Raw genomic sequence first — 26,697 nt, forward strand, 5'->3', positions numbered from 1 at the left:
ATGCAGAGATAACTGTATAGCTATTTAGAATTATAAATGTATATAAGAGATAAATATACACATATGTAGACATAAATACATACAAATATGGATATAGACATACAGGTCAGTAGTTAATTGGGGGAGAAAAAAGCAGGTTGAACCCCAAATCTCTCTCTCTCTCTCTCTCTCTCTCTCTCTCTCTCTCTCTCTCTCTCTCTCTCTCTCTCTCTCTCTCTCACACACACACACACACACACACACATACACACACGAGTATGTGAAAAATTATCAGTTACCAGCCAATTTAGAAACTTCCACATCAATCTCTCTATTTCTGAATGTTCAATTATCATTATTTCTTCAGAATTTTGTCAAAAAAAATTACAGTTGAGAAAGCAAGGACCCTCCCCCCCTGCCCTTGTTTCACACACTGTCTTAGTTCATCTTGTGCTCACACTTGTTTCCTCTCGATGGCATACCAAAATGTTCACCTGTAGAAAGAGTTCATTGAAGTCTCTTAACCTTTTGTTTTATTAATTTATCTCTTACATCCCAATCCCAGTTCTCCCTCCCCCCTCTTCTCCCATCCCTTGACTTTTAAACTGTCGTGTTTTTAAAGTGCGAAAGTTCTGAATCTTTATGTCATGATGTCTTAAGGATACTACAGTAAAACTGGAATTTTACTAAGCCTCCAGATTGCTTTAACTGGAAAATGAAGACACAAAGACACTCTCTCCCTCCCTCCATCCCTTCCTCCTTCCTCTTCCCCACCCCCATCTCAGAAGAAAGGTGGGAGAGAGCAGCTAGCAGGAAAATGAATGAGCACCTGACAGCTGCCAAAGTGCTACTAAAAAGCATCACAGACACTGCCCACTAGGGGGAAGTGTTGTCTAACTATTAAGATAACTCAGCATGAATAAAAATAAATCTACTTTGTGAGCTTTTAGGAAAAAGAATTCTCACATTTGAAGGAAAATCTAAAAATTTTTCTATTTATTTTTAGTTCTTTAATCAGATTACAGTGGCATTACAACCTTACCATCTACTACTGCTCACAATAACAGGCCCGTGGGTTGATTTATCATGCCTCTAGATCAAAGACAATCCCAGAAGGAATAGAAAACTCCTAATGTAGTTTTAAATTCTGCCCAGGACTGCTTCAATCCCCATCACAAGCCCCATCCTGACTTGCAGTCTGTTGCCAAAGTTCAAAGAAAGTGGTGATCAGTGTCAGCCAGGACCAAATTTCAAGCCATTTTATGATGATCCCTACACTGCATAAAAACACTATAAGTTACAGGGCATTGGTGCAGGCCTTGAATCTAAGCACTTGGAAAGCAGAATCAGGTAGATCTCTGTGAGTTCTAGGCCAGTCTGCTCTACATAGCACAGTTCCAGATTATCCAGGGTTTCATAGTAAGACCCTGTAAGGGGGTGGGGAGGGGCACTCCAACTTCACAGTAAATATACCCAAAATTTGATCTTGAAACAGGTAGCTATTGTCTTGTCACAGTGACAAAGGCTGCAAGTGATATAAATTATACTCCTAGTCCTTCAGGAAGACAATAAACATTTCTTATGACTAATTTAACAGTCTATTATCTCTAAAGATATTTTGGCTCAACCCAAACAAATAGCTCGACCTAAAAAAATAAATTATTGTCTTAAATATTTAACCAAAATATAAAACTACCAGAAGAAAGCACAAGAAAAAAAGCAGCTTCTTGAAAAAACAGTATAAGCTATTTTATTTTATCTTATTTTTGGTATAAGACATCCTATCCCAAACAGTCAGCCCTACACACACACCTACCTACTTCTCACAGGGGAAAGGGACTCAGTAGATTGCATTTGTATACACATATGTATACATATAAAATAATAACTAAAAGAAGTCAGGAAATTGAAAGGGGCACAGGAGGAGCTGAAATATAAAAAATTAAATAAATACTGCAGTCATACAAAATTCTCAAGTAAAAAAAAGTAGGACCACATCAATCTGAAAGACTGCACAGCTAATTCAAACAATGTGCAGCTAAGAAATCAGTTAACAGAATAAAGAGACAACTTACAGAATGGGAGAAAATACTTGCAAAACAAACATCTGCTAAGAACTATATACATAATATGTCTTAAGTAACTCAATACCAACAGAACAAATAACTTGGCTTTTTTTAAATGGTCAGAGAATATGAATAGACATATCTCAAAGCTTTAAAAAGGACAAACGTGGCCAACAAGTACCTGAAACTATGTTCAGCATCACTAACTGTGGTTTGAATGAGAATTGTCCCCATTACCTCATGTGTTTGAATACTTCCTCCAAAGTTGGTAGAACTCTTAGGGAAGGGTTGGGGCAGTAGCTTTGTTAGAGGAGGTATGTCACTGCAGGCTTGAAGGTCTCAAACGTTCCCAGCATTTCCAGTGTATCTCTCTCTACCTTGGGCCTCTGTATCAAGGTACAAGCCTGCTGCCATGCTCCCTGCCATGGTGATCATGGACTCTAACCTTCTGAAATTGTAAGCAAGCTCACAAAAAATAACCCCTTTCTTCGATAAACTGCCTTGGCCAAAGTGTCTCTTCACAGCATCAGTAAAGTAACTAGGACACTAATAATTTTGGGGAAATGTTAAGCTATTAGATATCACCCCAAACCTGCTAGAAAGGCTATTACCAAAACAACAAAGATGTGCTGGAGAGGACGAAGGAATAAAAAAGAAAAAGAAAGGGTTCTCTGTACACTGTCACTAGGAATGCAAATAAATAAATACACTATGAAAAACAGAACAGAGGCTCCTACAAACATAGAATGAAACATGTAATGTTTCTAAGTATACAAACAAAGAAAGACACCTGTGGAGACATCTGTACTGTTATTCAAAATGCCCAAAATACTAAATCAACCTAAGTATTTCTGGAGGATTAAACAGAATACAAAAGAAATGAGATAAATACCTAGTGAAATACTATTCAGCCAAAAAGATCCTGTCATTTGTTAACAACAAAAATAAACATGAAGAACATTTTGCTTTGTAAAATAAGACAGTCACAGAAAAACAATACTGTATGATCTCATATGTACAACGTTTTAAAAGTCAAGGGCCAGCAAGATGGCCCATGGAGAAAAAGCACTTGCCAGCAAGCCTGATAACCTAAATCCAATTCTCAGAACCCACATGAAAGTGGAAAAAAGAAGAAAAATAAAAGACCCAGAGACTGATATTGGGGTTCAAGCTTCAAGCTGAAGATCAGACAAAACAGCCAACCACTAGCTCTTACCTCTACCTCAGCTCAGACCAAAGGGACTATCCTCAGACTGCTCCTGAATTCACTGCTCCTCAGATTCACTAAGACTGCTATGCTTTCCTCAACATGGCTAGAGACTAATCTCAGACTGAATGTCTCTACCTTTTATACCTCTCAATTCCTGGAATTAAAGGTGTGAGCTCTCATTTACTCTCTGGTATCCCAGGGTGGTCTTGGATTCAGAGATCCATCTACCTCTTAATCCTGAGTCCTGGGATTAAAGATGTGTGACTGGCTTCTATGGCTAACTAGGGTGGCTGCTTTGCTATTTTGATCTCCAGTGGCTCTACTAAATCATAAACAATATGTCACAATACACAAGCCTAAGCAAAATATTTTCTGTGAAAATTACTCAAATGATTCAGAACTTGATTGGTCCTGGCTACTTTGAGCCTGTTGATCTCCCATCTGTTTGAGAATTCCCCACCTACCAGTGTACTTGTTGGAGCTTCCGAATGTTCTTGAGAGCAGAAAAGAGAAAAGAGGGAATACTGCAGGACAAACTGACATGTCTTAGCCATACCTGAAAGGAAATTTGGGTGAGCAGCCCCAGAACACTTCTAGTTACAGCTTCTTGATATCTGTTAGTATGAGCACATTTGGAAGCTTACTTTTCCCAGATTTACCTTTCTCAGCTTATCTCATGCCTGTCTCCTAAATGCTCAATGTTAAGAAGCAACCTATGATTTTTAATCAATAGGAACACATGTTAGCAGTTTTAGCACGAAATAAATCTGGTCTCTGCCTGTCACAAGTCTTTATCATTTGTCTTCTGAATATACTGTTTCTTTATCCTGTTTGCAGAGTACCACAGCTTCTGCCACTGTCCAAATAGCTTTCTTTCCAACATATCCTCAAAAACTTGGTCTAGAATGTCTCCTCGTCATCCAGGACACCAGCCTTCCAGTCTAACCAGTATGTGCCTTCAATAGACTGCCATGTGCCTGGGCCCTTACTCAGAAGGAATCATAATGTGTTAGAACTGTCTAACCAGACAAGTCTACTCATCTTTCTCCAGCTTAGCAACTACATGCTGTCTAGGAAAATGACCTCAAAATTGCCTTTACTTGCTGTCTTCTTAGTTAGGGTTTCCATTGCTATGACAAAAAAGCAAGTTGGGGAGGAAAGGGCTTACACTTCCGGATCATAGTCCACCAATGGAGGAAGTCAGGATAGGAACTCAAGTAGGGCTGGAACCTGGAGGAGCTGATGCAGAGGCCATGGAGGGGTGCTGCTTACTAGCTTTCTTCCCCTGGCTTGCTCAGTCTGTTTTCTTACTGAACGCAGGACCACCAGCCCAGGATGGTACCACACCCCATGGGCTGGGCCCTCACTCACTGATCACTAATTGAGAAAATGCCTTACAGCTAGATCTCATGGAGGCATTTCCTCACCTGAGGCTCCTTCCTCTCTGATGACTCTAGCTTGTGTCAAGTTGACACACAATACCACCAGTACTCTTGTCTAGAAGGACATTTAGGGGATTTGATACCTGCCACTAATGAAAAACCCAGGCCTCTTGATTATTTGTCCAGGGTCTATTTTCCACATAACAGCAACTCCCCATAAATTCATCCCAATAAAATAGAGTTAGGGAGTGTTCATCACATTCATGCCTGGGCTTGCAGCAACATCACAGGCTTCCAGTTTTACTAACATGTCAACTCCTCCAGCCTCAAAATCCCCCACCCACGTGGGCTCCTCTAAGCTAGAATAGTCCATGTTGGCCTGGGCCCTTGTCTGGTTCCCACCATCAATCCTTGAGAGTTCAGTGACAGCTGGAAAGGACCCCCAACTCCCCACCCTCAGTACTTTTTATTAATCTGTTAATAAGCAACTGAAGATAACCCTGAAACACAACAGTTGCTACAATTTCCTTAATTCTCCTCTCTGCAAATAGGTTTTCCACCACCCTTTTTACAGCAGCTGTTCTTTTATAATAACTTACAAATAATCCTACAGTAAATCTGTAACTTATCTGTAAATGTGCTCAGCTTTTTAGGTCACAGTCCTCAGAGTTGAATTGATGTAACATGAGCCAGGTAATCTCTTCTTGATTTTCTAGTGGTGTGTATTACACCATCTCCAACATGGTGATTGGACTCAGAGAAAATTCAACCAAGCAGGAGTTACCATGACTGGGCTTTATCTCAGAAATGGCTTACCATTACCTCTCATGCCCTTAGAAAGCAGCCTAGCCCCTCCTTGTTCACAGTGAGACTACCTAGATCTGCACAGCTATGGAGTTCATTACAGTAGCATGCAGAATTGGAGTTACTGGAGACACTTAGAAGAACCTGAATATTTAACAAGCATAAGAAACATCCAAGGTGTCTATAGTACTTAGGTTTGAAAGTAGAACAAGGCAAGACTGGGGCAGGGCAGTACTTCCAAAAATAAAAAATAAAAAATGGAAGCAGCTGCCTTTATCCAGTGCTTCTACTGTACCGTGATATGAAGAATAGCACTTTCTAAGTGTTCTGTGAAGTGCAGAAAGTCCCAGGGCCCCCTAAGTTAATTGCTGAATTAGTACTCCTTAGGAGACCATGGTGATCATTTTCTCAACTTCCACAGACCAATTCCATATGTACCCATTCCTTTTTAAGACTGTGATGCCTAAAAAGCAAGTTTCAACTCTTTAAAAAAACAAATGGGGATCTACAAAGATGACACCAGCTAACTATCTCGGCAACGGGGGAGAGGCTACCTCAAATGCCCTCCCCTGATTATGAGATTGATGACAGACTTATATGCCCTCATCCAGCAGCTGGTGGAAGTAGAAGCAGACACCCATAACTAATTACCAATCTGAACTGGAACCCAGATGCAGATAGCTGGAATACCAGCATGGGACTGATCCAGACCCAAGGAACATGGGTTTCTGTGGGGAAACCTCGGAAATCTACGGGACCTCCTGTAGAAGCCCAGTATTTATCCCTAGCATAGGTGTGGACTTTGGGAGCCCAGTCCATATAGAGGAATACTCCCTGAGCCAAGACACACAGGGGTGGGCCTGGGCCCTACCCCAAAGGATACGAAAGACTCTGATGACACTCTATGGAGGGCCTCACCATCCAAGGGGAGCATAGAAGATATGTGACAGATAAGGTTTTAGTGGAGGGGGGGGGCGAATAGGGGAGGACAGGTGGGAGAACGGTAATGGAATTGTCATGTAAAACAATCCTGTTCCTAATTCAAATAAAAAAGTTGAAAAAAAAATAACAAATGGGTTGCAACAATCCTTTTTCATAAAGCAAAATTCATAAACAATGTAACTAACAGCCCAAAGTTAAAATTCAAAATAATCATTATAATCTTTTAAATATATTGCAAAGGAAAAACCAAAATTAGCTGACATTAATTGTATGACTATTCAAGTTAGTGAGGCACTAATTTGTCCCTAAAGGGAAAATCACCCTGCAGGCAAAGCAGGAGTCTAGAGGGATACAAGGGCCTTGAACCATGACTCAGTAACCTTAGCACTGTCTTCTAAGGGATGATTTTTCAACATCATGACCAACTTTTAGTAAATCTCCAAAATCAAAACCGAAGTCTAATCTTCCATTTATATTTATGGTGGTTATCATCTTAGAAAATCTATATTAAAGATTATTCAGAAGTGTTAACATAATATATCCTAAGCACAAATAATTAGAAACATACTGTCCCCACACCAAGGAATGTTTACCACATTAAAGTCACAAAGCATATGAAGCAACTATTTCCAGTTTGTCCCATCACACCCATTGTAGAATAGAAGTCTAGAAGTCTTGACCTCCACAAAGTAATGGCTGACCAGGGCAGATCCACATATGTGGCCCTAACTCATATACAGTTTAGGGAAAAGGTTGCTCTTTAAGAGAAAGAAAAACACTATGGTATATTTCTTAAAGCCTTTGAAACCTCCTGCATTCATTAGATTCAAGAAAATCTATCCTGGAATGTAACTTTGGATGGAAAAGTGTGACTTTATTGAAATCACAACCCACAAACACACAAGTGCTAAGACTTTTAATGTTGGGGTGGTAAAGCCAAATTCATAGTGGTACAGAGGCATAGCATGAGAACACACTGAATTGTGACTGGGGACCTGATGTTTACAGGCATCAGTGCAGTGATAATACAGCTGAGTGACACACAGTTTCAACCTCATCATTAGAAACTCCAGAATTTTATTTTTACATGAAGCTACACAGATTTGAAAAGTTCTGTTTGTTTTCACCAAGTGGATCAAATAAAGCATAAAAGAAAGATGCCAGTATCTGATTTGCAAAATAAAAGTGGAAAGATACATAAAATAAAAGGAAATTTGAGATAAGATAGATCATCAATGAACAATGCAGGGGGTCACTGCTAAACAGCCTTTGAGAAACAGGTCAAGCACCAACAAAGCAATCTTTCAGGATTTTACATCTCAAGGATGTACTCTAAAATATCCTAGCAGCATCCAAAGAACAGTAAGAGTATGGGCAAACAAGGAAATCATTTAGAATTATTTGTAAATTGTTAGTATGTACATGGAAATGCTAATTATATTTGGTACAGCAAATTGATGAGGATAAAAATATCTTGGTTCTAACTGACATATCATTTCCCAATGTTTTTCCAAGGTTGATCTAATTCTACCCTCAAGAAAAATTTAAATACATCTTATCAAATTGTGTACATGTGTGTTTACCTGTGTGTGTCTGTGTGTGTATTCTCATTATGTTGCCCAAACTGATTTGAATAATTGGTATCAAATGGTTACCTTTGTAACCTCAGTCTCCTGAGTAACCATATTACAAACTCAGGTCATAATCACTCCTGGCTCCTGGGCTTTTCAATACAGGACGGGACATGACAAAAAGCAGGGGAGGAGATAATGGGGAATGAAAGGGAAGGCAGGGGAAGGGCAAAGCAGAGCTTGGTGTGCTATCCCACACTGTGACCCTAACACTTACTGCTTGAAGCAGGAGTTTTGTGAGTTCAAATACCACCTGGACTATAGTGAGACCCTATCAAAAGAAGGAAAGAAGGGAGAGAGGAAATAAAAAAAAAATCAGGGTTAGCTAAGTAGCTGAATCTTTAAGATTGCTTATCCTCCATGCACCAGGCCCTCCATCCATAGCAGTATCATACAAATAAAACAAGAAAGGAATATAATGATGAACATTAATCTAAAAATGGCAAAAAATATACTGGAAAGTGGGGACAAGATGAAAGCTTTTTAACATGCCCTCCAGATTGTCTCTGCAACACTCTATAGAGTTATCTCTGTATATGGAATACCATGTAGTTCCAAGCAGACAGCTGAGGCTACTCGGAACACCTCATTCTGCAGGTACGTGGGTCAGTGTGGGGTGAGGTGGGCTCATTACATGAACAACCCCACTCACATAGAAAGTTTACAATCACTCACCAGCCCACCTGACCAAACCAAAACCAGATGAGACTATGGCCTGTGGAACAGCAGGGTCTGTGGTCCAGATGAGGTAATGGAGACCATCTGTCCATTTAATAAGAGCCAAGTAATACTGAGCAAATTTATCATATAACTGTATATAATACTATAGAGACTTTTTCTGCTGTTGATATGGATAGAAAGAAGTCTGGGTGGAGGAAACAAGTTAAAAGAAATGTTCCAAAGACTGTTTTACTAAAGGACTCACCATGAAATTATAAACTGACTTAAATCTGTGGTGGAGACAAGAAAATAAATCAATAGAAAACCTTATAATTAGTGGATTTTTCATTCATTCTTTTGCATGTCTGTGGTTTCTATGTCTATGTCAAATCATGTTTTTCTCAAAGTATTGACTCTTAGCTTTTATAGATCCTACAGCTACATATAAAAATTAGAATAAAGACTAAAAAAAAATCTGTGTACTAAAATGGTACAGTGCTAATTTTTGTTTGTTTTCTTATTATTCTTGTTATGTTTCTGTTTTACCTTCTTTTGTGTGTATACAGAGTAGTGTCCACCCAAACAGTAATGTACTAACATGTTCTCTCTATCATCAAGAAGTACCTACCTACACATATTTATACCACAAACAAACCAAAACATAAACCCTCAAAAATGGGCTGGTAAGATAGCTCAGTAAATTAAGACACTTACCAAAATTTGACCTGAATTTGATCTCTAGGACCTACATGGTAGAAGGAGAAAGTCTACTTCCCTGCATAGTGTCCTGTGGTTCACACACACACACACACACACACACACACACACACACACACACACACACACACAACACACACCACCACCACCACCACCACCACCACCACCACCACACCACCATCACCACCAAAGGTTTTGTTTTTTAATTCAAAGTGGATTACAAACCTACAAATAATAGAACTACAAAACATGGAAGAAAACACTGGCAAAAATCTACTTAAGCTTGGAGTAAGCAAATAGATATTACACTAAAAGCATAAATAACAAATATATAAAATGATTTTATTATGCTGTGGTTAAATTTTTCATACTACAAATGATACTATCAAGAAAAGAACAGAAGAAGAGAGAAATATTCAAATCACATATCTGATAAGGGACTTGTATACAGAATATATAAAGAGCTCTTACAACTCAATAGTAAAAGGTTAATAAGTCATGTTAAAAACAGAAAAAGGGTCTGAATGGACATTTCTCCAAAGACAGCATATAGTAAGATGGCAGGCACATTACAAGATGTCTAACATCATTAATGGGGTGAAAATCCACTAGAGAACAAAGATACTCACAAGGGACTCTATAGGAAGTAGCTAAAACATGTAAGCCTATAGGAGACAAGAAGTAAGTGTGTGGTTGACTGGAGAAATGCTACAAGTCACTTCTTTTTGAGAGAACAACAACCCAAAATGCCCTAATATAACTACAGTTATGGATACACAATTCTTTGACAAGGCTAGTACTGAATTTTATATTTTAAATAGATGTCTTATATTATGCATAAGTTTTTATCTCAGTAATATAAGGCAATTCTACATTTTCTACAAAAAATATTCTGTCTTCTGGATCACTATGGCAGATAGGGACAGAAGTTTGCTTCTTTTTCCTCTAAACCAGTGGTTCTCAACCTGTGGATCACATCCCATGTGGGGGCTTGACTGATCTTTCACAGGGGTAGAACATCAGATAACCTGTATAATATATCTATATTATGATTCATAACAGTAGCAAAATACAGTTATGAAGAAGCAATGAAATAACTTTATGGTTGGTGGTCATACTAACAGAAGGGGCTGTATTAAAGTGTCGCAGCATCAGAAAGGTTGAAAACCACTGCTCTAAGGTGAATTTAAAAGGCAACACTTATCCAAACACAGGCACATTCCAATCACTGATGAGACATTTCAGAAGTCACAACCCCAGATACACCCAGCAGGCACACTAATTCTAAAGGAAGGAATACAGGAAGGTGAAAACCCAGCACCAGCCGTTATCTAAATCTTACATAGGACACAGAACCTGTGCCATCACTAACTAAATAGTAACACACATATCAGCTGCCCGTGATAGCCCCACTCCTGCCCTGTTCTGCTACTCAGAGGCTTGCCTGCATAGGACACTCCACTCCATGCGAGTGTGCCTGAAGCATGCCCCGTGCCAGTATACATGTTCTATTCTGCCTCACACAGTCCTTCTCTGCAGAAAGCACATTCCAGACATTTAGAAAAACCTTACCTAAGGACAAATCTTAATTCACACATATCAGTGTAGAAACAAACTGTAATAACATCTGAGGTAAAACAGGGACTTCCAAGAGAAGTCCCAAAGTTTAATGAAATACAATTGATCTGGGAGGAAGCATAACTTCAGGAAATTCAGGGTAATCTTGGGAAATAAATTCTGATCAATTCTTTAGAAATTCAAAATGATGTATCTATGAAAGGAAAGACTGCAATGAAGATTAACAGAAAAGTGACTGAAATTATAAACACGATTACCAAATCAGAAAAGTTTTAGGAAGACTGCAGTGACAGTTTAAAATAGAAATGAAACACTAAAAGGCACAGATGATAAATGCAATACACCTATTATCTGTGTAATAAGAACCTCAGAAGTAAGTTATAAAAGAAATAAAGTAGAAATAACTGAAAAATAATAGGACAAATATCTCCAGTGGTAAAGAAAGTTATGACAGAAAGGGCTCCACAGTCATCAGCCAGAACAAGACATATCTTCTTGACATTCAAGGAAGAGTAAAGATGCCTGGAAAATCAGAAAGAATGAGCAGATGATATACATGAAGGAAATATGAGAGTCTTGACAGAGCCAAGGGACCAAGGATCCTGAAGCCAGGGCTACAGAGCTCCAAAGGGAATGGGTAAGCTAAAATCAGTTCCAGGGTGAAACCATAGGTACAAAATGTTCACACACACACACAGCTTTAGAAATCTCACCAGTCTAGACCTTCTGAAGCACACACACACACACACACACACACACACACACACACACACACACACACACACACACACACACTAATGAGGCAAGAGATCCAAGCAGAACACCTAATCAGGACTAAGTTTAAGTCTACAGAGAACAGTTGTAAAATGGCCTAGAAAAACTTTAGCACAAATTAAAGCTCAGAAGGTTATAATGAGAAGCATACCTCCCAGAGTAAAATAGATCCCACCTACAAATAACATAATAAAGATAGAAGAAAAAGTAACAACCAATCAGTACATCTAGCAAAATGCTGCTCCACTCCCTAGATTCCTTCCAGGGCTCTGGTCTGTTCTACCTTTAGTGGCCAGCAGAGGTCGCACACATAGGCTCTACTTTTCTTCCACTTCATGAACTACACACAGTACATGAATTTGGCAGTGAAGTAAAAGAGTCATGTTCAAATGTTTGGACTCAGTCTATATTAAAAAGGTAAAAGCCTTTGCTATTGTTACAATATAAAATATAGATGCCACAATCTGGTAAAAGTAAAGAGGTCCCAGAGGCTTCTCATGGAAAGGAAAGATGGAGACACAGAGACCAGGCGTCCTCATCTCCATGACATCATGAGCAGACCGACTCTCAGTCACCTCAGAAGTGGTTTTACACACTAACACTTAAAAATCCAAGCAAGAGTTTCATGTCTGTCTATATCTCTATCTCCCCTCTCCTCTCTCTCCATATACATCTGCTTTAGAAAGACTATACAAGCCAAATTGTTTTCAATTTACATTAGAGAATTAGTAAGCAGTATCAATGAGGCAACTGCCAGTAATGTTTGATAAAAGCAAATTTAAACACAGGAAAAAGAACAAAACGACCAAGCAATGGCCCAAAATCACCATCAGGGATGGAGTGTTGGCTGAGAGTAAAGAGAAAGAAAGGGCTCACAGAATGTGTGAGAAAAGGGTCGAAGACCACTGTGTTAGTAGTAGAGATGGGGAGGGATGGGAGCTGACCCTCTGGATTTCTTTTGTCTTATATAATTAGTCAAGACTCCATTTCTTAGACATCCATACACATTGTTTTAGAAATAAAAATCAAAAATTCACATTATACTTATGATAACATATACTATTTGTAAATAAAAAAATAAATGTCTACATCTAACAAACTAAAAATGAATAAGCCCATTTCCCTGCTTAAATTTGGCAATGAGAATATAAACCAGAACAATCGTTCTATTAGGCAATTTGATAAATGGGGATTTTCACGTAGTTAAGATTGAACCGCAGTGGCACAAACCTTTAATCACAGCACTCATTTAGTTAAAACCTAAAGCTATCTTACTCAATATGGTGGAGCAGACCTGGAATCCAGAAGCTAAGGAGAATGAGGCAGGAGGACAGTAGGTTCCTGGAATGCCCACCCCCCCCACACACACACAAAGAAAAGGTCAATAAATAAAAACATAAAATAGAAATCAAAAGCTATCACTAAGGCCTGGAACAATATGTGGTGCATATTAACTGAAAACTGAACAAAAAGGTATACATTCAGATACGGAACGTGAAAATATAAATGATACGAGAGGGAAACTACCAGTGTGAGAAACTCTTGCTGGGAATTAAGGCTCTTCTTTCTTTCTTCCCTGCTCACTTTCCTACAGTATCACTGGAGCACTGGGATATCGTGAAAGGAGATCATCAGACTCTCCTTCAGAAATTAAACACAACCCTGTCTTAGTTCCACTGCTGTTGCTATGATAAAAAATGCACTGATAGAAAGTGACACTGGACAGAGAGGGGCTATTACTTGCCTGTCAATTAGTTCCAGGTTCTATATAGTTAGTTCATCACCACAGGAGAGCCACACCAGGAACCTGAAGCCACTGGTTACATTTATACTCGAGAGCACAAGGACATGAAGGCTGCATGCATGCTTACTGCACAATTCCCTTTTCTACTCACACAGTTCAAGGTCCAACCCTAAAATGGCACTGCTCATATTCAGAATGAGTCTTCCCACCTCAAATGACCAAAATTAGAAAAGTCCTTCACAGGCCAACCCAACACAGACCATCCTTCACCGAGCCTCTCTTCCCAAATGTGTCAATTGAACAATTAAACTAACCACAAACCAAATAAACTTATACCTAATACCCATTGTTTTTTCCACTTCACTATCTATATTTTTGTAAAAATTTTAATGATTTATTTATTTGTATTTCACAAGCATTGGTGTTTTGCCTGCATGTATGTCTATATCAGGGCATCAGATTCCCTGGAACAGGGTTTACACAGTTCTGTGCCTCCATGTGGGTGTTTGGAATTGAACCTGGGTCCTCTAGAAGAGCAGCCAGTGCTCTTAACCACCGAGCCATCTCTCCAACCTACTACCTGTATTTTTAAATTCTCAGAAGGCACAAAGACTATTTCCCTAAGCATGTGCATGTTTACCTCGCATGCTCCTGCTTTATCTTAATGGTTTCCCCCATTTTATTTTTACAGAAAACTATTTTGTATTTTCATAAAATTCAATTGCTCTCACTCTTTGGGTCTTGATATCCGTGTTGTTCCCATAAAGTCCCTTGCTTTGTGCAAATGATACTAATTGTGAGCTTTAATTTTAGAGTTTGTTACTGTAGAGCTTTACATGTCCATAACCGCAAAAGTGGTCCACTGAGCGATGTTGCATTAAATTCACCAACAGTTTGTAACATTTTATCATCCTAAAACCAGTTTTATGTCATTCTCTAGACATTGCACAGACTACTGTGGTGCCCTCTCCCAACTTTGGGCTTCAATTGCACAAGAAGTGAATTTTCCCCCTGCTATGTCAGGGGGAAACTGCTATGTCAAGCCACAGGCCCATATAACAGCTTCTAGGTAATGCACTATTTTCTTAGTCATAACTTCCATGAACAGTGTCCAGTTTGAATAAACTCTATGCTAGTTTCTTGTCTTGAAGCTGGTGGGCACCTGAATTGTTCTTATCAGAGAAAGATATCCTCTTCTGGGCCCACTGATGGATGGGCCCCCGCTTTTCTCTGAGATTGATTTCTTCTTTGTCCAGCACATAGAGGTCCTTTCTGTCAAGCTCTCCTTTCTACACAAGATCTGCTGTTTTATTCTGTTCTGTGTCAACTCAATCCAGAATACTGCAGAAAGTTTCTGAATATATTCCATACTTTAGAGGGTGTTAGAGTAGCTGGAATTACCATATATTTCATTTAGGTTTGGATACTCCATAACATTAGCTAAACTCTACAACCCTAAGAAAATTACAAGTTTGGGTACAATTACCAGAAATATAAGATGTTAAAACAGGAGGGACGAGGTAATAGGCCCAGGACATTAAAATAGCATTTAATCATTTAACAAGACTTAGTAAAACAGAGATCTTCGTATTTTATCATTATAATGAAAAATGCTTCTAAAATTCTATTGTTTCTACATATATTTATAATATAATACTTAGGGCTGGAAAGATAGCTCAGCTTTTAAAGATGAAGCCCATAACCAAAAATATAATACAATACTTATAGCATTATATTTTAAATTATAATAATGACTTCAAAGGACTTATAAAATATTAGCCTTGAACAAGTCTTAAGACTATAAAATTACACATTTCTCCTCCCCTTTCCATTTTATTTTTTGGTTCTACAGTTTGGACTTAAATTTTCAACCATGCTCTCACATTGGTTTACAATAATGATACGAATTTTAAAACACAAAGAAATAGAAAAAGAAAGAAAGGGAAAAAAGGCATGCCTCTGACCCAGGAACTTGTGTGTGATTCTTTCTTTTCAAGTGCTTTTCATGTAGTTTTCAAGGTCAAATCTCAAGGGCCAATAATAGAAGAGACTCCAGCTTATACAGTGTATCACATCAAAGCCAATTATATTAAAGGAGGAAAGACAAGGTTTGAAAAATACCACACAGAGTCTACGGACTATGCGTGCATTCACTTCCTCAATTCAGTCACTTCTTATTATTAAACAGCATAAACTCTCATGTGCTCCATCTCCCATGCAGCAAAACAAAAGGGGAGGAGTGTTGTAAACTTTCCTGTAAAGTGGGAATAAATTTGAATTTCTCTTGGATAAATATTGAGGAATAAAATGTCAGGCAGTACAAAAGGTAAATGTTTAACTTAACTGCTTTTTAAGTAGTTCACACAACTGTATGTAAGAGACCCAGCAGATGTACATTCTTGCCAATAGCTACATTCACACTGTCACAGAAAGTACACCACATTGTTTGCATAGGTAAGTAAAAATTGTGCTTCATCAGAGTAAAAAAAAAGTAAAAAAAGCACAGAACCACATTGTGGCATTCAACGTTAAAAGTAGCCAAAGAGTTTCAAACTGTGCTAATGTGATTACAAATTTAGAAACTATAACAAAAATGATATTTTTAAGTCATTTCACTGCTTTGTACTGAATCAAAACATTTCTAAATACTGAAATATTAATTAATATTCACTTTAAGACTAAAAGAATGAAGTGAATCGGAATGTAGTAACTTCTTGGAAAGCTTAAAATATTGTTATATAACCCCTCCTAACATGCCAATCTAAGATAGAATTACTAGTTTTGTTTTCAACCAAACACCAACCTCATTGGGTCAAATTCCTTATACAAGTAAAACAGAAAGGGTTAGATAATGACAGGTGAAAACAATAATGATTACCATTCTACATGTCACTGTTGCAGATTGGGGTACGGACTTGAGGGTATGCTACTCGTCCTTATCAATACAACAAAAACCAGAAGCACTTGCTAAGTACCAAGCATGATTCTGAGACCTTTGCATATCGCAATCTAAATCCTCAAAATACCTGAGACATATCACTGCAATCCATTTTTACAGATTAAAAAATTGAAGTTGGATAGTTCACACAATGCAACAAAGTTTTGAGTTACAAGCCCAGGATTCAAACTCAGTAAGTCTAACTCCAAAGCACAAGCTCTTGGCCCTTTCTGTCCCCCCAAAAGCCAATATCTCCCTTCACCACTGGTCTTCCATAGACACAGAGAAGTGTTCTGAAAAGCTATAAAAGTGTCTATTTTACACCCTTCTTTAGGAAAATGTATTCATGAATGCATTGCTCCAATGGACTGAAAGCTCACACTTGAGGTCAGGCAACATGGATTAAAATTTTCGACCTATTGTGAGTAATTGATTGCAAATGGAAGGAAATTAATGAAGAGTCCACCTCCTAAGAATGGGGAGAACAATAGCAATGTATGGACTTTCCCTGAAAATCAAATAAGATACAGTATTCAAAGTACATAGTACAGTGCTGACACGATAAGTTAGGCAATAGGATTACTGATATTAGTACTAATATTAGTTCTATTTGTTCTAAGCTGTTTTGAAAAGGGTTGCTTCTAATTTTGGAATTGGACAGTTAGATTGGACAAATAGTCTTTCAAAAGAAAAAAAAAGGTCTCTTAATATTGCATTGACTGAAAAATTTGGGGAATTGACTCTCCATAAGGTAGACAAAAATAAAGTGTAGGTTTATAGAACAATGGTAAATGTGGACAATAAAATCTTAATGAGAATTAGTTAATGCTTGAAATCTGAAGTCTCAGAAGCTGAAACTTCTTCAGTGAACATGACTTGAAACTACTGAGAGGAGGTGGTAGGAACTATATCTGATTCTGGTGTTGGGAAGAATTGGAGCACACACATAGGCTTCACCAGGGGAAGCAGGAAGTGATGTAGGCAAGTACAATACCCAGAAATCATTGGGGCCACATATGTTTTACCTGCAAGACAATGTTGGAAAGCACTTACTAGTATCTGGAGTTTTGTCTTCTGACTTCCCAAATAAAAATTCGTACTTTGCCTTGGCAACACTCTGGGAATGTGCTGATGCATTGTTAACCCAAACAAATGTCTCTGCCTGCAGGATGAGAACCAAACAAAGGCATCATTACAATACAGCACAACAAATAATAATTACCCAAGAAGAAAAATTACCCTAGAAGAGAATGATTAAGCCACTGTGATGTATAATCACTCAAAATGAAACAGGAAAAATCAGAATACAATCGGGATACACAATTTTAGCAGTGAGCCCCAGACAAAAAAATAATATACATATGACATCCATGAGGGAAGAAAAGAACACACGAAAGGCTGCCATGACTGTGAAGCAGGTTTATGATCAACTGTTCTAAAAAGTTTACATAGCTGGGGAGAGCTCAGTTAATAATGTGTTTGCCATATAAGCATACAGACCTGGATCCAATATCTAGAATTTAGATTTTCAAAAGCAGGTGCTGGAGGCATGGGTTTGTAGTTCCAGCCCTGGGGAGGCTGGCTCTCCAGCCTTGATTCCTCAGTGAGCTACAGAACAACAAGACCCTGCTTCAAAGTGATTGGCTCCCGAGGAATGACACCAAGGGCTGACCCCTAGCTTTTACACTCACACTCACATACATGCACCCATATGAACAGGCTCTCACATGCACACATACACAGTAAGCTTATGTTACTTTTAGCTATTAAAAACTATTTTATAAGCCAGACTTGGTAGCATAAAGACCCCAGCACTCTGGAGGCAAAGACAGGAGGATCTCTTGAGTTCGAGGCTATCCTGGTCTACAAAGTAAGTGCCAGGACAGCCAGGGCTTTTACACAGAGAACCTCTGCCTCAGAGAAAAACAAAATAAAAAAATAAACAAACAAACAAAAGCTATTCATTATGCTGCCTTTCTGATTGATGAATATCATTAAGTAATATTAGTTTAAAATTTTAAACTATTTCTCTCTATGAATTTTAAGCTACCCTAAAAAGAAAGAAGTCTTTCTCCAAGAATGATCACATCTGTCCATCAGAAACACCATGCAGCTAAACATGGCACACACAGAACTGCTAGCCCTTCCTGATGCTATCTGTCTTAAATCTGAGCATCTGCCCAGTGTCCTCCATAATTCTTTAAAAGCTGATACAAACACACACACACACACACACACACACACACACACACACACACACACCACTGGGAAAGGTGGTTTACATCACAATTTTGAATCCCCAAGACCTCCTTCCTGAATGCTTTAGGCAACTGTCAAAACTTGAGTGGTTCCTATTTCTGGCCTAAAACTAAGCTCTGGATGAAATTTGATCTATATGCATTCTCTTGTCTCTACTGTGACGGAAAACACCAGATCCAGTTTTCATTCACAGGAGGCAGGCTAGCACATGCAGGTATATGAAGTGAAACAGGATGAGATTAGAGAAGAGGCATTATCAATAGTTTTTACTTGGCTGTCAAGTGACTTACAATCCTTTTGAGAATTCCTACACTGGTTTCTATCTTGACTATGAACCATCTGTTCTCATGTCTGACCCACAACTGACCATTCATCCTGAAGGACAATGACATCCAGGGTTATATGAACAACCAAGTACCTACTTGAAACAAGGGTATCTTCGGAGTTCTATGACAGCCTTTAAAGCAGAAATGACAGACAATGATAGAATTACAACGCCATCCCCCCAGGACAGGCCAGTTCAGCAAGCAGTGTCATCCCTGTCGCTCTCCCCCACCACCTTGTTTTTCTAGACCATTATAAAAAGTTAACTTGCAGAATTTTGAGATAACTCTAAAAATAACTCTGCAACCATTTAATGTTCATAAAGTGCAAACTTCATCTCTGGAAATTCTTCTTAGTCTGATGTGTTTAACAAGTATAGGTTAATTATCCTTTTCCCCAACAGAGGGACAATAATCATAATCTGTGTATTTAGAGACTTCTGCTAATAAAAGAGGAACTCCCCCAGGGATTCCCATAGAGGGTGACCTAATTTGGAAGATGCTTATGGAAGGTTCTCTGAGGAAGTGAACCCTGCAGAAATGGTAAGGTTAAGAAGCTGGGGCAGGACAAAAACATACACTACACAGAGGCAGAGGGAGCATCTGAAAATGACTAGTCTATACCTTTACTAAGAGCAGGCCAAGAAGCACAGAAGAAAAGGTAAGTGGGCCAGTTCAGAGACTAACACAGCAGCATGGATCTCAGAAGCCGTGATCAAACAAGCACTGGGTACTTGTGGAAGAAGTCTCATCTTCACCTGGGGACTTTTGGTTGTCTTGAGGTGACAATAAAAACTAACCGGGGCAGTGTATATGGAGTCATAATTTAAAGTATACTTCTCCATGTGCTTAAAACACACTGATATTAAGGAGAAGTTGCCCTCACTCACCCATCAACCCCTGGGGCAGGTGGGAGAGTGGGCCCTGCACCTTGCCAGGACAGGATAATAGAGCCACTTTTGTTAACTCAGGTATGGGTGAGCCATCCCCAAACCATGACTATGGGAAAGTTGTCATTACCCATCTGTCCTGTGGTGGCCTGGATGGGGGAGAACTACCCTCCTCCCCCATCCCCACCCATCAACACCTGGTGTAGGTGGGAGAACTTGCCCTGTGGTCATAAGTGTGAGAGAGCCATACCTGACCCCCATCAGCTGCAACACTAGAGAGAACAGGCTCTGCATCTCTCCAGGGCAGCACAACAGAGCTAACACTGTTAGACCAGGGGTAGGTGATCCAGCAATGAAATTGTGACCATGAGAGAGCTGTCCCCATTTCCTATCTGGTAGACCAACACTACAGTTGCCCAGGCCCAGACCCAAGGTTATGACTTGGACTGCCCCAACAGCCAACCCATCTGTGATCTTCTGGAGCATGTGAAGGGACCTGATTCGCAGACCCAAAGCTGCAGGATCTCCACAACACAGGGGGGCAGAGGGATGTCCAGGAGGGGGCCTAGCATCAACTGTATAATGGAGACCAGGGGCCTTGAACAAGACCAATGATTCTTTGCAATGAACACTTGTAAGTAAAATTTATAGACAATGGGGTATATGGTGTGACTTGTTGGGTCTCACAGCAGCTTCCATGACAAGATTTTTAAATTCCTTTTAATTTTTTTTCTCATTTTATTTTCATTTTCTCTTGAATTTTGTTATATTGGAGGGGGTGCAGAGGTGGAGGGCAGATGCAAAGGGACAGGAAATGAATGGGATCAAGGTACATGATATGAAGAACACACAGAATAAATAAATTTTATTTAAAAAAAGACATACTGGTACAAGGGCATTCTCAAACTTTAACACAAATTAATGTAATCCATAACACATAGCACTTATTAACACACATGCAATCAAGAGCTTCAGGTTCAGTTAGTACAGGATCTAAAAATGTTCACCTCCTACCAATATTCCAGGTGATGCTGATGGTCCCGAAATAACATTGTCTGTACCACAGCCCCTGATTGGTGCACTTTTTTAATGGAAGAATCAACCGGTGATCTTCCTATTGACTGTGCAGGTCTGATATTGAGCAGATCACATATGAGTATCTATACTTGCAGGCTCTAAATGGAGTGAAGTAGTCAGTGTTCAGAGTACACTCAGATGCTGGCAGAAGAAAAAGAGTTTTTAAGGGCTGCTCTATCTAGGAGTAACACACATGAAAGTGTCTCCATTTAACAAAGTGCTCCATTATTTTGGCAATTGTGGGGGCCCCTACATTCAGGCTCAAATGAAAGCACTCATACCTCTCCACCTCACTAAGTGAAATAGAACTCCTTCTCCCTACATTAGCTATCTTAAGATTATGAGTACTACCGGTACTGCTCTTTCCATGCAAATGTTTTTAAGACATCACCTAGATCTACAATAATTTTATGGATCTTTGAAAAAAACTGTATTTGAAATAATCAGCTTGATTAAAAACAGGCATGGTTCAGTAATACATTTTATAGTCTGTATTACTACTTGATCAAAACATTTTGCTTTATCACAATTATTTTAGGAACATATATCTCTTCGATAAGCATACAGAATAGGAGCTGCAGAAGAGCTCAGCAGTAGAAGTACATGTTTAGCATGTATGGGGACCTAGGTTCAATCCCTGACACCTAATTGTTTTAAAGCAATTTAAAAGGACATAAAGGACTTATGTCTCAAGTTAAGTACCTGCTACTCCTGAATACTACATAAACATCTGAACTTCAGATTCCCTGCTGTGGGAAATACTATAGAAGCTGCATAGCTGACATGGCGGTGATACACACTTGTGATCTTGGCACTCAGTAGGCTAAGGTAGAAAGCTTGGCAATTCAAGGTCAACCTGATCTACATAGTGAGACACTATCAATAAAATGGAAGGAAAGAAGGGAGGGAAGGAGGGAGAGAGGGAGGGAGGAAGGGAGGGAGGAAGAACACAAGAGCAAAAATCCAGTATTACAATGAACATCTTTCATTAGAAATCTAAAATGTTTTAGACACCAACAAGATACCATAAAGAAAATCCCACACTTAACATCATGACACAGGACAAAGTCAAAATTAAGACACAGTAAGAAATGTTGTATGCAATTTCTTTCAAGCTATGTATATATGGTGTATATGAAACATAAGGTAATCTTGAAGGGACCAGCCCCCATTTTAGCAGCCATGACAGGCTAACATGTGCTTGCCTGACCTTGTCCCTCCTGTCATGGTCACTAGGAGGTCAGATGCCCTCTGCATGGCAAGGAACCAATCAGAAGTTAGCTGGCAGGGCTGTGCTTAATGGCTCTGGGTGTGTTTTATGGACAAGTGCACAACAGTGACATATAGAACATAGCAACTGCCCTGGGAGGGACTGTGGGCCATAACAACCAGTTGGCCAATCAACACAGGGCAGGTTGCCCAGGTCCAGAAGTGCACCAATCCCGAGACTGTTGCATAACCCTAGACACTCCCCTTAAGCTGCACTATAAGATCCCTGCCTCGTGGTTTCTTGGGGTCTTTTCTCCAGCCATCCACTCAGTGGATGGATGAAGGGCCCCAGCTAACGGGGTTAGCTCGTTAACTGCAATAAAAGACTTCGATTTCGAATTGAAATGGGCCTCTTGGTGATTTGGGGGTTTCAGAATTTGGGCACAATCTCATTATGCATACACAAATATTTCCATACTAAAACTTCCATCAAAATCTAAATACTCCTAATGCCATCCATTCTCAATAGGAGATACTAAATCCATGGTTCAATTTTGTTTGGGGTTCCCTCTAATTGTGAAGCACAATAATTCTTCATATTTCTAAACCACCTTCACAGACTTCATTAAGGAATACTTTACAATTCTTTTCCTTTGTGATAAGGTTGCAGTGGTGAGATCACCAACATATATGCTGTGCAGACAAGCACAGGAATGTCACTAAAGGAAAGGATAGCGTAAATAAGATCTCAGCCTCACTCATGACACCCTTTCCACATTTACAAAGCATTTCACTTACATTCTTCAACACACAGTATTATTATAATACACTTTTACACAAAAGAAAAATGCTCCTAATAAGACTTCTTTCTGTCTACAAAAGGGAAGTTTAAAAAGAAGGAGAAGGAGAAGGAGGAGGAGGAGGAGGAGGAGGAGGAGGAAGAGGAGGAGGAGGAAGAGGAGAAGGAGAAGGAGAAGGAGAAGGAGAAGGAGGAGAAGGAGGAGAAGGAGAAGGAGAAGGAGAAGGAGAAGGAGAAGGAGAAGGAGAAGGAGGAGAAGAAAAGCAGAGAACTTTAGAAGTAAAAGTCATTTGCAGTGAAGTGGGCAAGGAAGATTGGGGCCACAGGAGTAGAGGAGGGGATAAGAGTGGGGCTTGAGACAGGTCCCAAATACTGTCCTTTTCTAATCAATCTCAGCTTCAACATGATAGCAAGAAGATTTGAGAGACTGGAAGTCAGTCAGTTGAGTATTATAGGCTGCTTTGGGCTAGCAACATGGAAAGCTAAACTGAATACTATAAAAATAATATTTCACAACTCACTTAAAACCAATACTTAATTACAACATTCACATTCCACATTTGATCCTGTTTAATCCCATCTGTACTACCTTAATCCAGCAAAAGCCAAGTACACTGAACATAAGGTTCTGTGAACACACCAACCAAATGCAGGCAGGGTCCTGAAGCTTGGAGCTAATACTGCAGAGGCATGGTTAGGTATTCCTGGCTGAATCATAAGCTGAGTAATGCATGTTGAAGCCCTAACTCCCTATTTCAAACACAACTGTATTTGGAAACCATTACAATGAGAGCATGAGAACAGGTTCTAACCTAGGGTAGCTGGTGACCTTCTAAGAAAACAAGATTAGGTACACAGAGAGATAGACAATAAAACAATCACATGAAGACAAGAAGGTGACCACCTGAAGCCAAGGAAAGGGGCCTGAGCGGTGATACCAGAAGGTGGCTCTAGAACTGGGAGACAATTCATTTCTGCTGCATAAGTCACTCAGTCCATGCTATGTGAACAGCCTCGCAAACCTACAGCAGCAAACCTGAAAGAATTAAAGGCAAAAAGAAGTTGTCTAGTGTGGATACATGGGAAATCGTGGTCCTCTTTTGGAGTTCTTAATCTCACCTGTCAGAGAACTCAAGACTAGAGGCAAAAGGAAGCTCAGGAACAACTTCATCAGAGTTGGAAAGGAAAAACCCTCAGGCAGACCAGTTGTAAATTGAAGATACAGTCCAGGAGGATGAGGATGGAAGACAGGGCAGAAAAAGCCATTTAAGGTGGCATAGAGGTCAGACACATGATGAGAAGCAATCGCATGGGGAGGGGAGATTTAGAGAAAGAATAAGAAAGTTCAAAATGCTGGGGAGGGAGTCCAAAATGTTAAGGAAAGCATGCTTGGAAAAGATAAAGAAGAAAAGGGAAAGTTACATTTTCCTCCATGATTGATACTTGGGTAGATGTATGAAGAAAGGAAAAATTCGGAAGAAAAAAGAAAGGGTCTGATTATCCTACTTATTTCTTTAGCATGGATTAGGCTGACCTACCTTCCTAGAAGTCGTTGGTCCCTTGGCCAAAGTGAAGGATCAGGCCTTCACTGAAATGTTAGGTCTACAGCCAGGCCAGAGCTTCTGTTCTCTAGACCAGGAATTTTTTCTACGTTAACAAGGTGACAGAACCTAAGCCCCAGCTTTTTCATTTTAACTAGAAAAGGAATAGGGATGAGAGGATGTACTCTCCTATCAATCCACAGAGAGCAATAAGGGTGTGAGGAGATGGGAACTTTGATACAGTGGTGAATCTTCAATTCTACCTACAGTCAGCAAGGCTGAGAGACTGGTTGGCTAGAAAGAGCAACTTGGAGAGGCCAAGAGAAAAGGATTCTTACTCCCACAAGCTCTCAGTGCCTACCCAGCCACAACCACTGGTATATCAAGCCTATAAGTATAAAAAGGGCCATGACACTTTTTAAACAAATATCTAAGGGTTAGGGCTAGGGTTAGAGTTAGCAAAAGTCTGCAGAAGTAAGGAACAAATTGGGGCCATACTCAGACCAGAGAAAGGGAGGTGGCAGCAGAGAGGTGGAGCATATGCTAAACTCATGAAGAAAAGTAAAATCATAATTAAATTAAATTCCAGGACTCTCCAGTGTTATTCAAGTGGGCCTCAAATGCAATGACAGGTGTCCTGAGGAAGCAAAGAGTGATATCAAACAGAAGCTGTGTGACAAAGAACAGCAAGGCAGACTAACAAAATAGATGCTAATGTCCTTGGCTTTGAAGTGAAGGAAGGGGTCCAGGGCAATGGAATGTATCTGGAATTAAAGGAAACATGATCTTCTAGATTCCCCAGAGGACCCACTATCAAGCTGGCACACTGAGAGCCTAACATTCCTTGTTGCCTCCAGAACGCTAAGAAAATATACTTGTATTGTTTTAAGCTAAGCTTCTTTCAGCAGTCACAGAAATGAGCATACAAATGCACACATCCATATCTAAATTTGTTTGTGCTTTGATTTCGTAAACCAAAGCCATGGTTATGACTTAATTTTCTGTTAATACATTTCTGCTGACTCCAAGAACCAATGAGTTTTTAATGAAATAATTACAAGACTAACGTGGAATCTGCTGTCCCACATTGTCCTTGTTAATACAGTGCATACAAATATAATATGGTGCTCTTCCACTACAATTAAAACTTCCTGTTGCAATTTAAAAAAAAAAAAAACTACTACCTAAAAGCATACAAAACTGTCCATTCTTTCAGTTGTCCTGGAAATAAATAGGGAGATTCAATCATAACACAACCATTTTCTCTAAAAATATACCTGGCACATGCCTCTATATAAACAAGAAAAACAAAACAAAACTCTGGTGTTTGAGAAGATGGGGCAGCCTGCCTATTTCCTACGACTATTCCCTATTCCCTGGACAGGCTAATCGCATCTTCCAAAAGCCAATAACCACATCAGGTGGGGCCTCAGAGCTTCTCAGGAGTAGAGAAGCTAAAAGCATGCAGCAGAAAAGTGGAAGAAGTGAAAGGAGAAATCTTTAATTTCTGAAAGTTAGAGATGAACATCAAAATACAAAAAGGACGATGCAGGAAAAGGGCCACCAGGTCAGATGACTATGGCAAAAAGCGGAAGTCAGCTCCTTTGCCTAGCCCTTTGCTAGCTTGGCTGCCAGTCTGTTTTCAACAATGTGAGCAAAAGGAGACAAAACGTGAATGCATACCCTTTTTAAAGCCCCTGGAGGTCCATTCTCATTTTACTACCAGCTGTTGTCTATTCACTATGCCCATTTCCTGAAAGCAGCTCCCCTAGGACAAGGGCAAATGGACATTCTGCTACTCCCCAAGGGAGGTGAAAGTCAGAGCCAGGGGCCCAATAAGGTAGGAAGCAGAAGCTCCAGAGCACAGCCCAGTATCACACAGCTTTCCATTAATATGAAAGGAAGCTTGTCACAGACCCAAACACATCTTCCACTGACAACCTTAGCTTGGACCCACTTCAACTGTTTTCCAACCAAGTGGGAAGATTATATTCCTCATGCAAGGATCTGAGCCCACCCTAGGTATGATTCTAAATGCATAAGACATTAGAGCTTTGCAAACGGTGACTCCTGATTTATTTAATTATCTGTTTGTTTGTTCATTGGAAGTGTGGTGTAGAATGTTGGGAGTTAGGAAGATGAGATGCTAAACATTCATTTATAACAAAGCTTTC

The 26,697-nt window shown here is 39.5% G+C and overlaps 1 protein-coding gene across 11 annotated transcripts in view; it reads right to left on the minus strand.

The window, feature by feature from the left end:
- The window catches only part of Psd3 (pleckstrin and Sec7 domain containing 3), a 520,985-nt gene that overhangs the window by 303,339 nt on the left and 190,949 nt on the right, over nt 1-26,697 (minus strand). For all 11 annotated transcript variants that reach the window (XM_027388898.2, XM_035451484.1, XM_027388902.2 and 8 more), the window contains one exon: nt 17,479-17,587. In XM_027388898.2, the coding sequence (XP_027244699.1) occupies nt 17,479-17,587 (109 nt within the window). The remainder of the gene's footprint in view (nt 1-17,478; nt 17,588-26,697) is intronic.

This window comes from Cricetulus griseus, assembly GCF_003668045.3.
Source record: "Cricetulus griseus strain 17A/GY chromosome 1 unlocalized genomic scaffold, alternate assembly CriGri-PICRH-1.0 chr1_0, whole genome shotgun sequence".
Classification (NCBI taxonomy): domain Eukaryota; kingdom Metazoa; phylum Chordata; class Mammalia; order Rodentia; family Cricetidae; genus Cricetulus; species Cricetulus griseus.